This window comes from Pseudopodoces humilis, chromosome 13 (assembly GCF_049639895.1).
Source record: "Pseudopodoces humilis isolate 2021_Gansu_Grassland_sample_001 chromosome 13, ASM4963989v1, whole genome shotgun sequence".
NCBI lineage: Eukaryota > Metazoa > Chordata > Aves > Passeriformes > Paridae > Pseudopodoces > Pseudopodoces humilis.
The window spans coordinates 17,611,969-17,628,812 of record NC_142212.1 but is presented as its reverse complement, the minus strand read 5'-3'; the positions used below and the strand labels follow the sequence as shown (position 1 = coordinate 17,628,812).

The 16,844-nt window shown below is 39.6% G+C and overlaps 1 protein-coding gene across 3 annotated transcripts in view; it reads left to right on the top strand.

Annotated features, from left to right (window-relative positions):
- SHQ1 (SHQ1, H/ACA ribonucleoprotein assembly factor) overlaps positions 1-16,844 on the top strand; it is a 38,563-nt gene that overhangs the window by 7,846 nt on the left and 13,873 nt on the right. For all 3 annotated transcript variants that reach the window (XM_005521976.3, XM_088061836.1, XM_088061837.1), the window contains exons 8-11: positions 4,738-4,892; positions 6,137-6,190; positions 8,037-8,160; positions 10,894-11,014. In XM_005521976.3, coding sequence (XP_005522033.1) covers positions 4,738-4,892; positions 6,137-6,190; positions 8,037-8,160; positions 10,894-11,014 — 454 coding nt within the window. The remainder of the gene's footprint in view (positions 1-4,737; positions 4,893-6,136; positions 6,191-8,036; positions 8,161-10,893; positions 11,015-16,844) is intronic.

The window sequence follows — 16,844 nt, the reverse complement described above, 5'->3', positions numbered from 1 at the left end:
AAGAGGCTTGAAAACACAATAATGAGGGGTTCCTTTGTTTGTTTTTATCCATTCACTCCTTAGTAAATGAAATACTACTCCTGCTTGCTTGGTTTAAGGAATATAATTAAAATGAAGAGCTGCTGGATGATTTTATTGATAAGGGATGTTTTTCCTCCAAATTGAGGTACTGAGGAAAAATATGTCTGTTGTTGGGTTTTAGGGGCAGCAACAAACTCCTCAAAAGCCTGGCAAGCCTGCTAATGGAAATTACACAGAAAATGAACATTATAAAGTCCATTTGCTCCAAACCATTTGTTCTAACAGATACCTATTAAATAAGAGTGATCAAAAAAAATCTTACCTTCATGGGGCTGAGTGGAGAGGCTGATGCAGTTTTGTGAATCTTGAGGAAATTTAAGTAACATAAGAGGTAATCTGGAGTTTGGGTAATGTTAACAACAACAAACCCACCCTTTTCCTTGGAAGGACCTGAATTTTTGGTAACATTTGTGCTGTTTGAATAAGTGACTGAAATCAGTGGAGGTTCCTAAACCTGAGTGAGCTGTGGTGAAGGAAACCACCATGAGAGGGAGTGCAGGTTCTACTTGAAGGTCTCCTGTGAGCAACAATACAGAAGGGCAGGAGGTGGCTCCAGGCTGTTCCACCTGGGATCTGACCAGCAGCAGGATGTGTCCCCTGTGGCTTTATATTGCTTTACCCAGCCAAAGGAACGCTGCAGTTAATCAGGAATTCCTGTCTGTCCTCTGTGAAGGAATGATTTGTGTTAGAATAAAGACGTGTTGCTACTCAAGTTAAACATAAAAGTGAGTTTAGGGTGGGAAAAAGACATAAAAATTAGCAGATTCTTTAAAAGTTTATTTTCTTATCCAGAAACACTAAATAAGGAGAATTACTTTTTTCCTTCCTTTTGCTGACTTACATTGATGTCTTTTCAGTTGTTATCTTGATTGGTTTCTTGGAACCAAAAATTTGATTACTTTTGTCCTTATAACGTCTTTGGCTGCAAGTAATTAGAAGTACAAATGGCCTTTTTTATTTTTTGCATGACATTGCAATTAACTGAAGATTTTCTTTGGTTGATTACTGCTCTTATATTTATCCCTCGTTATTTTCTCTTTGTTTTTATATCGTCAGGTTCTTCTAATGTCTCGTTACCAGATTTTTTTTCTCTTTTTGGTTCATCTCTTCTCATTAACATTTAAAGTTTTCATCTCTCTTCTGTCCTTACTTTGAATCTATTTTTATTTGACCTTTTTACTTTTTCTCCAGCTTGTGTGCGTGGTTTATGTATTTTGCCTTTTTAAATTTTTTTTTTTCATCCTGAGTGTCTTTTTTTTCTTTTGTCTTTTTTGTGCATCTTACTGTGTATTCTTTTCCAGCCCTTTTTGTTCACACTTACAATGTCTCATTCAAGTCAAGTAATACTCCATAAAGCCTTATTAATTACACAGCCTTTCCCAAGAGGGGATAACATTTTTGGAAAGCTTGCTTTCTGCTGCTGCTGACGTTTACATTAGTGTCTTCCTTCTACAGATTCCAGATGAAAGGGGTTGTATTTTCTAACAGTCACATTCAGCTTGGTTAAAAGTTCATTTTTATTCTACTTCCAATTGCACAACTGTAAAAAACTCCTCTTTAGGCAACACAATAATCTTCAAAGGCTCAGGCTGACATATGTATTTAATCTAGCATTTATATGCTCCAAGGATATCTTATTTTGTTCAGGGTAACCTCTCATGCTTACAGTGACTGTTCTTTCTTATTTCTTTATAGAAAGAGAAGCAATTTCCTTTCAGAGTCCACCTTTCAGTAAGGCTTGGCTCAGATATGTGCCATTACTGGTGAATTCATAAGTTTAAGATGGATTACTTTTCTTTTTTTATCAAATTTCTGCAATTGTGCTGTCTACCTGCTTTGCTCAGTTTTCAGGGCTTTGCATCATATGTTCCTTCCTGGCACTGCTCTGCTGCTGAGCAGGTTTTTGTTACGTGAGGAAATTCTGCTTTTTATTCATGCAAAACTCTTAATGATCAGACTCCACTGTAAAATGTCTCAGGCTTTAAAAGGCAAGAGCAGTAGAAAGAAAGAATGATGTATGGTGTTGATATGTTTGTGGAAATGTGGGTTTCTTAAGGAATAGTAAGAAAAATGGGTATAAAGGAAATAGTGAGATCCAGGAAAGGCTGTCCAAGTCCAGTGGTTCTGTGGAGAATGCCTGGAGGAAGGAGGTCAGAAGTGATGTGGAAGAAAATGTGCTGGAAATGTTGATTTGAGAGGTGGAGATGGAAGCTTGGGAGGAAAGGAAAGATGAGTGAGGGAGATAACAATTGAATGGAAGAATGGCAGAGACAGGAGAGGAATGAGCAACCCAGACTTGAGTGGCCATAGTTAGTGTGAGTATGGGTGTGCATGGGGGATAGATCTGTGGGTTTGGCACTTTTGGCTCATTTCCTGAAACACTGAGGCTCTTCTGATCACAGTCTACCTGACAGAGCTTTAGGGAGTCAAAGATGGCCAGAATCTGCAATTTTACCAAAATGGCCCCAGGTACAAGGGGCAGAGTTTTTGCTGAGGCTTCAGTGACAACTTTTGAGGGGCAGAGTCTGTACAGGAAAGAAGTGGGAATTTCCACTAACCTCTCATACCTTGACAGGTTGCAACAAATCCAAGCAATTTAACACAAAATCAGCTTTATTATTTCAGTTATTTGTTTAAATTTACATTATTACTGAGTATTTTTAAGGCAGTATCCAGCACTGGGGAAGATGCTGACACTGCACAAAGGCGTTGGGTGCCTCCGGTCAAAGTAGTGCTGCCTTTCACCTTGTAAAGGCTTAGGAAGAGCTTGAAAAGAAACTTGTTTGCTACTGATTGATATCGATAACTAACTTTATTCTGACTAATCTGCTCTCTACTGGCTGTTCTCCTTCATCTGATGTTGATGATTCCTTAACCTACAGGGATAGAAGCACACATTTAAAAACCTTTAAATTGTAGCATAATACTTCAGTTTAAAGGATAAAAAAAAAAAAAGAGAAGGAGGGGTCAGTTCTGCTCAGCTCTTTCCTTTTGGCAGAGTGGTGGGGTTCAAGACTTGGTTTGACAGGATCATAAACTGAGATTCTGCTCTCACCAGCACATTATCAGAGGTGCTTCCTAACCTATACTTTCCTGACTGACCACTGAGTCAGCTCTCTGTGTGGGTCCAGCACATTTTATCTAAGTGCCCTAACACATTTAGAGCTGCAAGTGTCATAGTAGTCTCGAGATACAGATCTCCCAGTGATTTAAGTGGTGTTATCACAGTGTAAAATAGCAGTAGGGCTGTAACAAAACACCCTCTGGCTGTCAGACCTCATCCTCCCCTCAGAAATTAAACTCTGCTTCACTGACATTCTGCTGCTGGAGGACAATTTGAAGTATCTTCTTTTCTAACATGAGGAATAGCCAGTTTAAAAAAAGTAAAAGAGGTGATTAAAATGTAAAGGTAATGTCTGCAGTCTCATATGTTAGAAATTTTGTGAGATGAATGCCTGACTTCTTTAGATGTGGATGTATTAACACATTTTTCCTCTGGCATGGTTTTGCTACTGGCAAATACACAAAACAGTTCTAAATCAAAGTTACAAAAAACTTGCCTATTTAGCTTACTTGATAAGTAGCAGCAAGTGCTGCTTTGCATTAGATTAATACTGATTGTGGTACAGATTGTTAGCTAAATTTTGGCAGTGTAACTGTACAAAAGTGTACAGGCTTCATACAGCAGAAATGTAATTACAATTTTAATTGTTCTGATAATTTCACACCATGTACTTGGAAGTTTTGAACGGGGAAAACAAAATAAGTGGTGGTTTGGAAATACTAATAATGAGTTTCAGGCCTGAATAATTAATTGTTCAAAAACTTCAGGCAATGGATAGTTTTTTTAGCATTAAAGTATTTTCTCAGAGAACGATATTTTATTTGCAGCACCTGACACTTTGCAGCAACTTAATGAACATCTCATAACATTTACCTTCGGGAATTGTCTAGTCTACATCTTGTTTGCTGTTGTTTAATAGACCTTCTGTTAAACCTAGACCTAGGAATTTCTGTGTTTATGGTCCAGTTGAAGACGTTATGATGCTTCAGAGGTTGAATTTTAAAAGAAGAAAACTTCGCTGCTATATTTCATGAATTTCACTGAGAGTTCCTTTGTTTAAAAGTGAAGTGTGATTCATGTTTATGTTGAAGAGTCAACTTATAAAGAAATTTACTGATAGAGATTCTCATCTATAGTTGTGATTCAAGGAGTGATACTGACCTGCTTTGCATGAAGAGAAAAAACAGAGTTAGAACTGCCATAGTCTTTTCTAACTTGTCACTTGCCTCTGGATTTTTGTCCCATACATTTTGGTCTTAAGAATCCTAATTTTACTCAGATCCTGGTTGTGCATTTATCCCTGTATAAAATATCCAGGCATCCACAGAAATTCTTGGCACGTGGAGAGGTTCAGAATCATCAGTGTGTACATGCAGTGCTGTGCTGGAGCTTGACATTGAAATTAATATACCAGAGCTTAATGAAAGTTAAAAAGGAGAGTAAGAGTGATTTAGGCTTTTTTTTGGGTGATGGCTGACTTGTGATTAGTTACACGCTCCTTTTTAAAGACACTGTTGGAGTAGTATTACCACCTATTAAAATGAATGTGCCAGCTTTAAACTCATAATCAATTATCCTTTTACTTTTTATAGTTGTCTTCTCTGAGGAGGAGAGAGAGCAGATGAGAAAGTTCACAAATAAATCTTACCTTCTGGATAAAAGGAGTCGCTGCCACGTGTATCTTGGATTAATTGATATTCTTCTGGCGTATTGCTACGAGATCTGTGTCAATGAAGGGGACAAGAATGTAAGTTGAAAAAAGTCAAAAATAGAACATGTTTTAGGAACCTAGTGCTGGACCCTGTACTGCCATTTAGGGAACTTACCTTTTAAAGTGAACTTACTCCCAGGCATTAAAACATATATGATGAAGTTAAAATGAAAGACTTTGTATCACAAAATTTGGTGTACATGGGGATTAGTAGGATTTTTAAATACTTGTGTTCTTCTGCAGCAGCATTGTAATAGGAGAGACATGGAGGAGCAGGAGATCCCAGACAATTCCGTGTAATTCTGATTTGTGTGTCTTTGTTTATGCAAACTTAACAAAATAATTGTTCTTTTGTGTTCTATGTGGGTACCTTGCCCTCTCAGAATTGCTTCCCAGGTACAACTTTGTGCCTTGCATCTCCTGTGCTGATATGATGTTTTTTCAATGCTTTTAACCAAAATATTGGCACATGTAATCAAAACCATTCTGGCTTAATCTGACACACAGGGCATGGACTGTAGAAGGACGAGCAAGACATCCAGACCTGCTGATTCACCAGAATAATCTGGGATTGTTGTTGTGTCGCATGTTGGAGCTGCACAGAACTGCAAATCTGCCAGGACCTCAGTTGTACAATTCTTTATTGGTTTTGCAGTAACTGTATGATGTGTGTGGAAAACACACTGGACTTTTTCTCCTTTTCCCCCATGACCTTTTTTTTATTCCTATTTAATAGGGAAACCAAGACATTCAGGCCACACAAATCTTTACCAGAGCCAGGATTACAGATCAAGGCTTTCTGGCTTTTTGCCCCAATCATCCTGCTGGACCTCACTTCCACTCAAATACTATGAATCTGTCACATATTAAGAATAATGATATTTTACATATACTGCTGGCTTCAGGACCCTCTCTGCAAGCCAAAAGTCTTGAGCTGATTTTATAAAACAAGGCATTTGAGCTTGGCTTTTGTTGATTCAAGTCTCTGCTGCTTTGTGCAAAGGGACAGAATTCCACTAAAACACCATTTCTCTGTGTATTGTTGTTACATTTTAAAGATTTTGTGCATGGGCTGGATCATCCTACTATGGAAACCAACTCAGAAATTCAACATCTGCATTGCAATATAATTTTTAATGCTGTCCTGTGGCCATTTCGATGCACATAATGTAATTACTGCTTCTTATTCACAAAGGTTCTTAAATTGCTGCCAGAATGTTATCTTAACCAGCAGTGTTGGATTAGATAATACTTGTTTTACTGTCTTCTCTTAAAATCAGGTTGAATCATCTTGGAACATCAGGAAGCTGAGTGCAACGTTGTGCTGGCTGGAGGTAAAGTAAAAATAAAGTTTTGTGTTATGTTTTTGCTGAATTACTTGGGGGGGGAGGTTTGGTGCTTCGTTTCTGTGCCACATTTGCTCTTTCAGTATTGAAGATCAATTAATTGTATTTTCTGTTTTTAGTGGTACCAGAAATTGATTTGGGGCTCCAGAAGTTAGTGAGCACATGTTGCTTTACCTGCCCCCTTCTTTTCAGTCTCACTCTTGGAATAATAAAGGCTGGAAAAGACTGTTAAGATCCTCAGGTCCAACCATTACCAGCAGAATCACCATGTTCACCATTAATCCACATCCATGTGCCATGTCCCTGTTTTAGTTGCTCCTCACTCTTTGAACCAACTGAGCCCAGAGGAAACCCTGAATTCTGTTCTCTCCACATTCAGATTGTTCACTGAAAGCACCCAGGCCTTTGCAGGGAAATTGTTACAGAGCTGGAGGTGGGAAGGACTTGACCTGGCCTGAAATCCATTAATTCTTAAAATGCAGGAAGGTGGAAAGGCCTGTCCCAGCTCAGTCCTGAAATGATTGAGCCAAGTCTCACTTTGCAAGATCAAAACTGAAACTGGACAGGATTTTTGGGTCCAGTCCTTCAAACTTTTCCAGTAGTGGAGAATGTTGCATTCAGTTATAACTTGTCCTGTGACAAGAGGTTTTCTTTTGAGTTCTGCAGTAGCAGGTTACAAAGGGCAAGTAAAAATGCCCTGATTGCCTTAATTCACAATGTATTTTTTTTCCAGGTCCATGATCTATCATAGTGAAGGAGTTTTCTGCAAATGCTTACCCTATGATAGAGTTCTTGGGGCAGTGTATTTCACACCTGGAAAACTCACAATCCTGGCACCAAGCTGTTAATAACTATCTCTGTTAGATAAATCATTAGGCCTGGGAATTTTCATCATTCTGTAAAATAAAAATATTGCCTCAGCTGTGGTTTGTTGGAGCTGACTGCCATTTTGCTGGCCATGACATGTACACACCTTAGCCTCTAAATATTAAATCACAAACCATAAATGATTTAAATGCTCACTGGTGATCCATTAAAATGAACAATGGGTTGAAGTAGTCTTTGCACAGCATGCAAAGAAGTGTTGGCTGTCAGCAAAGTGCTTTTATTAATTTTAATAGATTGAGAGTTCAAGATGAAATGGGTATTTTTTTTATTTATTAATTAATAAATGGAGCATTTTGTCTTGAAAAGTGAAAGCCAGAAGGGAAATCACTCTTAAAGTCTTCAATAACTCTTTAATGCCTCTGGCCTGGGTAAATTAGCGGTGTTCCTCACTCATGAAGGAGGACAATGAACTGTTCTCCCCAGGCAGGTATATTTATCCTTGTCTTGAATATCTAGAATTTTCATGAAAAGCAGAGTCATGTGTCATTTTTAAAGATCTTATATGTACACATGTATTTGGTTAGTATCATATGGATTTAATTTTTCTTTATTCTTAAAAGGCTTTTTATAGCTTCTCCTTAATATATATAATAATGTGGGACAGATGTAATTTATTGTTTTAATCTAAAGGATGGCAAAGTCTCGAGTGAGATGTTTTATTCCCATGTTCTCTACATTCTTTTTTTAATCCACTAAAATGCACAGGACTGCTGTTACCTTGCCATGCAAACTAAATGTGCAGTGTCTTGTTTCTATTTAACATGTACATTTCCATATCTATTTAAATACAGATTTTAGAGGCATAATAAATTAAAATGTGCACTTTTTTTTTGTCCTCCCATTCTATGGCTTTTTTCCTTAAAGGAAAACAAATAAGCACACAGACTAATGCAGATTTTTCACTGATGCACACAGACTAATGCAGATTTTCCACTGATACACACAGAGTTTCTCCAGCATCCATGATGTCCTGGTATCTTTTGGAAGAAGAGTGCTGTGCTATCCCCTGTACAGGCATTTTGAGCTGGTGACACATGCCTTCAATGACACAGTCATGATTCTGCAGCTGGGTGAGTGTTTAGGGACTGGAAGTTGTACACAACCATCTTTATACCTTGGCTTGCTAAAGTTACCTGCAGCTTTCCTATTTAGCATGAGTTACCTCCCTAAGAAAAGCATTAGATTTATTATTTGGACAGAAGGATCAGTGAGAAGCAGTGCTTCAGTGGTTTATTTTAAATGCTTGTGAGTTGCAGGATTAAAAACCCACACAAATGGCAATATTAATCTTTACTACTGCCAAAAACCGTTGCTGATTGAAAATCCCATTGACATTATAACAGTCAGGGAGTGAAGTTTTAAGGGGGAGATGGATGCTGTCCCTCCTCAGTTATCTCCACTGCCTTATGTTGCTGTTCATAAGTGTGAAAAAGAAAATTCTGATAACAAAACTGCAGTGATGCAGTGCTGACAGCCTATGGAGTTTTTTCTGAGGACAGTACATGAGGTAAGAAATTTGCTTTTCTTTTAATGTCACCATGGAAAATGGTGTTGCAGTGAACATTGTGATCCAGTGAGATACTGCCTGAGTGGGTAAGTTATTACCAGGATGTTTTAGTTTAAAAGTTTATATCATGCTTTTCTTGTGTCTCAGCCTACTATTCCAAAAGAGAGAGTAACAGCCAAGTTCAGTTTATCTTCAGGTGAATGCTCCTCCTTGAAAATGTGGAAAAGCATAGAAGTCTGCAGGGGAAAAAGAATATAAAATAGAGATATGACTTAAACTTTCCTTCCAAATACACAGGATCAAAGTTGGTAGAATTTCATGATGGTGTAAAATCAGATTATCATATCAAACAGCACATACAGAGCTGGGGTCAAATTTTATCCTCATTTTGGAGTAGTCTGTGGACTGTAGTGGAAAGAGGAGTGGATTTCTGAATCTGCAGAATTCAGGTTTCAGGCTGTTGTCTGGCACCTCTCAGCAAGGCACTCCAGAAGGATCCAGTGATCTGCAGGACACATCCTCTGACTTTCCTGTTACACACATTGGAAGCTTTTTTATTTGTACTTTTAAACACAACTAGTGGGCTTTTTTGAATATGCAGGAAGTAGCATCTGCACATAAAAACCAGTTTATTTATTGATCAGTATAATGCAGAGCTGTAGCTGTGCAAAAATGTAAAATCCCATGGGCCCATGTTCTAAAAGCAGACATTTGATAGTTTGCATGATGCAGGATTCCCTGTTTCAAGTCTGGCAAGACTTGCTGCCTCTCATTAGAGACCCACTAAGCTACTATAATCCAAAACTTTTAATTTATGAAGAAAGACATTTTTAGTTTCGAATTAGTGTAACATTTACTGATATACATTGTTACTTGGCAGATGAGTAACAGGAGTGCATGTTGGAAGTGGTTTGGGCTGACAGCTTGACAGCTGAAACCTGAAAAAAATCAGCAAAATTTTAATTCCACACATCATTTCTTTGTAAAAGAGCACACTTCTTTTTAGTCAAAATAGTGATGTTTGACAAGAATTGATGGGGATGCAATTTAAAAGTTATTAGTTATATTGGGGTTTTAGGTTTTCTTTGCTGACTTGGTTTCCAAAACCAGTGGGGATTTTTTATTCTGTTTGCTATGGCTTTTTGCTCTCCCCACTCCTCCTCCTTATTGCCATCTTCCTCACCCTTAAATTTCATTCTCTGGCTGTGTTTTTTCAGCATGGAATTACTTACAAATATGCAAACAAATTTTGTGCTTGAACAGCAGGGGGAGTTCTGATCTTTTTTTTTTTTTTTTTTTTTTCCTTCTCCTCTAAATCTGTAAAATGTAATTTCATCCCTGTTCAGGTTTCATAGCCTAGGAGGAGCCAGCCTCTTGGGAGAGGGTTATTAGATTCCATTTGCAGTGGTGGCTGTTTTCATTTGAATGTGGGTTTTTTTCCCCACCATTAAACGGTGAAAATAATTTTTTTTAAGTGTTCCAGCACTTAACCCTTTAGCAATTGTCATCAGAAAACTAAGGGGGGAGATTCCAGCTAATTGGAATGCTGCATATGAAGGAAAAGTCAAACTGACAACAGGAAGTTTTCTGGTTATGGAGTGAGAGCACATTTTTAATCTTTTACTGTGTTTATTGACTGTGTGTCAAATGGCTCCTTGCTGATCCTGAAGTGAGGTTTTTTTCTTCCATTTTGCCAGGCTATTCTGTGACTAGCAGAAATAGGGAAAGTTCTCCCTAATTCCAGGCCCTGGTCTGCTGTTAGGTAATCATTACATTGCCTCACACAATTCCATGTGCTTGGCCCTGCTGTGAGCTGTGCGTTCCCAACCTTATTATTTCCCAGCACTGGTATTTGTGTAGGCATAAAGGGAAAAATGCTTCTCTTAGGAGAGATGATGGGGCATAGCTTCTTGTTATTTGTGAGCTACTTTTCAGCTTAGTTTGTTTCTTTTTAAATACAGTGCCCTGCTTGTCTGTGCCAAAGATTGGGCCAGCAGAGCTCAGAGCACTGGAGAAGCTGGGGGAAGGGGAAGGGGCTGCTTCAGCTGTGGAGAATTACACGCATGGCTGGGCCTGCAGGCTTTGGTCTTGCAGGGATTCCTGCTGAATCCAGAGGCTCCCCATCCCCAGGGAAGTGGATGCTGAAGGACACAGTGCTGCTGTTCCCAGCCTGGGAATCAACCCCAGTTTCCAGGGTGGTCGTAGATACTGTGGTTATTAAACCCTCAGGTGTGAGATAATAAAGATGATCTGTTAGGATTTCTTGTGAATCACAGAAACAAAAATCTGTTTCCAGGGAAAGCTGCAGTTTTGAAGTGTCTGCTGGACATTCACAAGATTTTTATGGAGAGTGACCCTGCTTACATCCTTAATGATCTCTTCATTACAGACTATTGCATCTGGATCCAGAAAGTCAAGTAAGTTCTTCAGTAGATAGTGATGTGGAAGATGTTTCATCTGTGAACAAATATCAGTGAAATAAATTCTGTCTCCTGTATGTGGGAATATGATCAGTTTTTTCATTTAGCAACTGTGTCCAGCAATTCTTGATACAGAAGGAAAGACATTCAGCAAGACTGTATTAAAATACGTGACACCATTGGAGAAGGGAGGGAAGAACTGGATTTTAAATAAAAATGTGGGTTTTCATTAATATATTAATAGGTGTTTGGGGGGAAAAAACGGCTTCTGGGGAATTCTGATTCTATTGTGATCTTTCTTAGGAAGAGAAATGTTTACATAGCACTTATGTAACTTCAGGCTAAAGGCTGGAAGGAGCTTCCAGTTCAAAACTGACAGCACATGCAAAGCATTCCCAGCTGCATGGAACACTGATTTATGGGCTGTAGCAGTTGCACCAATTGATTATTAACACCAGAACAAGTGTCACAAATCCCCATGTGCTCTGTGCTCCTGCAGCTCTCCCTGGCACTGTGGGAAGCTTTGGCTTCCACTACTTGAGAGGAAAGACTCTGCCACCTCCAGACAAAACCCCTGCACTTCTGTGTCTCACCTGTGCTCTTTTAATGGAGTCAGCATGGCTTATTTCCAGAGTTTTGGGTAGTTTGCAGCCAGATTGGTTGGAATACCAGCATGTTTTAATGGCTTAAAACCAAAATTGTCTGTAGGAAAACAGTGGGAAGTGGATTAAATGATTAAAGCAAGCTGCATGTTCAAATCTTACTAAGCTTTATATTGTTCTTGTCAGATTTATTCTGTTTTTTGTATACCTTTTGTACTATTTTTCCTTCCCTTTCATATCTTCACAGCCTTCTCTGAAAGCCCACAAAAGGTGTGAGTTGGAGCAGGCATGACTAATATACACACAAAAAATGTCATTGTTTTATTTGTTAATACAGCAGTGCAGACTCCTAAACCAGTGGCTAAAATAGTCTTTGTATTTAATAAGAGACTGTGGAGGATAAAATATCTGAGGTGCACAAGACAGTGAAGGGGATATAGAGAGAGTTTGGTAGTATTTGTGATCAGGAGGGGGAATGAGACAGAAAATTGAGGCAGCCTGCACAGGCTGTTGTGTTTAGGTGTGACCTTAGCAGTACTTCTTGGAGAATTAAAGACCCTCAGTTCATAGCTGTTCATGATGGTTTGTAGATGTTGATTCTTACTCTCTGTGTGCTTTCAGTGACTCTGTCCCTATAGGTAACAATATATAAAGTACTTTAAATCAATTACAGGAGTTTCCAAACGTTTTGATTCATCAGTCTTGCTTAATTCCTGAAACAGCCAGTTCATTTTACACCCTCATCTTTGAGGAGGCCTTTATCAACCACACCTTAAATGTGTGGGAAATTGACCAAGTGTGGGGAAATTCAGGTTGAAGTTGAGTAGAAAAAGCGCAGTAAATAAAGGAGAAAGTTATTTCATGGGTCTTTCACAAAGAAATGAGTCATTAAGCAGCAATACCTCTGCTGCCCATATCATTGAATATAATGTCTGGCAAGTCAGTCATAAAACCCAGTTTTCTTTAAATCCAGCCCAGGAAAATGCACAGTAGCTATAAGTGACTAATAGATTAACACATTTCCTCCCAGACTCTCACATTATGTCCCAGTTAAGCAGAACTGACAGCTGCTGGAAAGAGGGCAATTAAGCTATCTTATTGTCAGAGTGACATGGCACAATGGCTGTCTGTCATTAGGAGAGCAAGAGAGAGAGGAGCTGCAGAACCCAGTCCTATTTTTAGGCCTGAATCAGGACAGCATTTAAGCATATGCTGCAGTCATTGCTGTGCAGTTCAGCAGTGTTTGAAGTTCAGCAAGTGCAAAGGGAATGGGAACACTTGGTTTTGTTCCTTTATGTTGAAGGGAACAGCTAAGATCACTTGTCATTCAGGACATTGCTTGACAGGTTGGTGGTTTGTCTGTTTGAGGCAAGGGGTCCCACCCAGCTCCCCAGGGTGAGGTACCTGGAGAGGAGGATGGTGCATCTTCCCTTCCAGGGGAAGAAGGTTGTGACATCCCTCTGGTAATTTCCTCTGAAGCCCTGGCACAGGGTGCCCAGAGAAGCTGTGGCTGTCCCTGGTTCCCTGGAAGTGTCCAAGGGCAGGTTGGAGCACCCTGGATAGTGGAAGGTGTTCTTGCTCATGGCAGGGGATGGGAGATGAACTTCAAGGTCCCTTCCCACTCAAACCATTCTGAGATTCTATAATTGTTGTTGTGGTGGAAGAGTTTTGGGAGGGGAAGGTATTTATAGATGTTATTGTGATGGTCTTTCAGTGTTGTAGTTATTTCCATCACCAGTCAGTCTGGATACTTCCCCTGTTTTGTTTCTTAACTATTATTTGCTTCATTAATTTCCTTTGTCTCCATTTCCTCCTGCCTTTTTGTGGCTGAGGATACTCTCAAGATCCATGGAGGATTTTCCTTTTCTTCTCCTCTTTCCCTGTAAGCAACAAACTCCTGGTGGAGGTTGGGGCCTTTGTTTAAATGGTTAAAACAGACTGCAGGTTCCTTTTAGTGAAGAATCTGGGCACTTTAAAACCAGCTGGAAATAAGCTCTTCAGCTCACCTGTTCTGCACAGGTCTCTGGGTTTAGGAAGGAAGTTTTGCACAGGCAAAACCATAATGGACATATCCTGTGAAAGAGAGCACACAGTCCTATTCCAAATGAAGAGAAACACCCCTGATAGGTACTAGCTTTTAAATATTCCGTGTGGAAACAAAATCCTTAAAGCCAGCAGTATGTCAGTAGCTGATTACAAATTTAGTTTGAGATCATAGTTTGGCTGTGGGTAAATTAGATGAATAAGTGAATGTGTCACTGGTTTGGCAAAAGCTGATTTATTTTAAGCACAGTGTATACAGAATTGGAAATGATGAAGATGCTGAACAAAACACACACAGGTGGCTAATAGTCAATTGGGAATGGGGAGTACAAGCTAGGTCTGGAATTCTAGGGATTTTTGTGTTTAGTTGGGTGTTTCTGGTTTTCAGTTTTTTTTCCAGAAAATTTTATTTATTCAGGTGCCTGTTACTAAGAGAAAAGTAGATTCCCAAATGTGCTAGACAATAGAAGATAATAGCAAGTGTAGCTAAAATTCCATCTTCCTGCTTGCTATCTTAAATCAGTTTCACCTGCTTTCTAGGTTCCTAGTACTTCCCTTCAAGCTGCTTGTGAAGTGACTATTAATAATTCCATCCATTGTGTAAAGTGGCATGTAAATCCCTTTAAGTGTTGTTAGGTTTTGAAGAAAGGGAGCATGTTGCTCAGCCAAACTTATCAGAAAAGAGGGAAAAGTAAATGTTAACCTGGATAACAAAAGCTTGACAAAGACCTATGGAGGCAGCTTGTGGTAAATCTCAGCAGGTGGTGTCAACATTTCTGTTGAAAAGCCAGATGCAGCCAGATGGAAAATTGCATCTTTAACCCCTGAGGTCATGATGACATGTCATCACTTCATTTGATCCCCCTGCTAAGTGAGCTTATCATCCACCCTGCTGTCACTTCTGTTATTGCTTTCATTTCCATAATAAAATTAAATTTAATTTGCCTGGTTTGCATGCTTTTGTTCTTTAGGTCCGAGCTTTTACAAGGCACTCTGATACATATGGCAGCCTCTCTGAGGTGAAATTAGAATGGAATTGTGTTCTAAGTCTGGGGTTTTCTCCCATGTTTCACACCTTCCTTTAAGCAGAAGGGCATAAGGGAGAGGAGGAGGATTTTTGGGGAAACCTCTGGTCGGTTGTTGGGCAGCTGAGACCAGGGCAATCCAGGTGTGCATTTACTGCAGGAGGGTTTTCTCCCTTCTGTCAGGAGTCTGTGACCCCACAGGAGCTGTGTCCTTTAGAGAAGTCAGAATAGTTTACCCACTGTCTCTTGCTGTGCTGAGGTTCCTTTGTGTGGCCTGATGTCTTTCTCCAGTGTTTTGTGTTCCCCTTTGTGCCAGGCTCTATTCACATGGTGGTTTTTGGCTGCTGTTGTACATACGTGCCTGCTGGCCATGACATGGGTGGGAGGCTGAACAGCTTCCTCGAGTCCTTGGCCAGGCAGGCAGGACAAGCAGTTCTGCACCCCTGATTAAGGGAACAGCTCCAGCCCGTGGCAATTTCAAGTATTTTCAGCTAATACTTACATGCACATTTAGCTTTAAGTGTGTACCGCTTTAATATTTGTAAATGTGCATTATCTGTGTTCCTGAATTGGTGCTGAAGCTGTGAGTGTTCCTGGCAGTTTTCCAGGATTCAGTGCTCTCAGAATCACAGAATGGTTTGGATTGGAAGGGACTGTAAAGATCATCCAGTTCCAACCCTTTGCCATGGGCAGGGACACTTCCACAAGAGCAGGTTACTCATCCATCCAGCTGCCTGTTGTGCAGTTGTTGTCTTCTCACAGTTTTATGGGTATGAGGTGTGCAGGAGAATGTTTGATCCCATCTATGGTTTTCTACTTTTTAACTTAGCACAAGATTCTAAAGATCATTGTTTGTGTTGTATTTTGTAGTAGCTTCAACACGTGCAGTGAAGGAGAGCTGTGAGCTAGGACAGCTGAGCTGTTAAATTGCCTTGCTGTGTTCTGTGGAACTGTATCTGCAACTTGCTTTGTTACCCATCACAAATACGTGCTCTGCACCCTGAGACAAATGTGATGTTGCTAATTTTGGTGACTGTAGGTGTAACATGCCAGTTTGAGCATGGACTCCTTGATTTAAAGTAAAAACCAGGATTCCTGGTGTCATTTTTACAGTCTCTGTAGAAGATGCTGTCTTTGTTGGAACTAACTAAATTAAAATCAGGTATTTGAGTGTGTCATATTTGCTTCTCCTGGTTTGCAGGTGAGACAGCCCCTGAAAGGTGGGTTGGCCTCATAGGTCTGTTTTCCTTTTCATCTCTTCCTTACAATTGAAGCCTTGTCCTTGTTACACTCTAATTACCCAGTCTGAAGCCAGCAGGGAGTTGCTGCTTGATGTGTAGGATGTGAGTTTCTCCTAAATAAATGTAGGATTAATTACATTCACAGCATGTCACGGAGGTGATGAGATCGCCTGTGATTGTTCAGGCCCCCTTTTCTTTTCCCCAGGTTTTCTGAATCTCTTGTTTAATCAATACAGTGCAATGCTGCCCTGAAGTGTTAAGGCCTGATGCTGCAAAGGCACGAAGGAATCCAGGACTTTGAGGAAGAAAAAGATTTGTGAGATACAGAGGATTTTTACTGCCTTGTGTCACATCAGATCCAAAAGCGCACAAAGGAGTAAAGAACTGAACTTCAGTTATTGTAGTTTCAGTCCATTGCATTGGTTTTACCTCAGGCTTTTGTTAGATTTGGGAAAATGTTTTGTAACATATAAACATCTTTGAGCTTCTGTAGTCAAATATGATGTATCAGTGAATGTAAATAGAATTTTAACATCCATTCTGATGGTGTGTTAAAATAATTTGTGAAATGGATCATTTATCTGCAAACTGAAGAAATTTGATTTGGTTATTATTTGCTAAAATCTGGGAAACTTTGAGAAATGTTTCAAAGTATGTAGAACAGCTCTTCATTGTGCCACTTTTGCAGCTGTTTCTTCTTTTTGTTTTCTTTAGTGTTTTGTGGTTTTGAAAAGCTCAAAATACTTGGAAAGACACAAGCCAGGCTTTAAAAAGTCTTTTAGTATTTGCTTTTTTGCTGCTTGTAGGGCTGATATTCGTAGATTGATAGAATGGTCTGGGCTGGAAAGGATCTTAAAGGTTGTCCCATTCCACCCCCTGCCATGGGCAGGGACACCTCCCACTGTCCCAGGTTGTT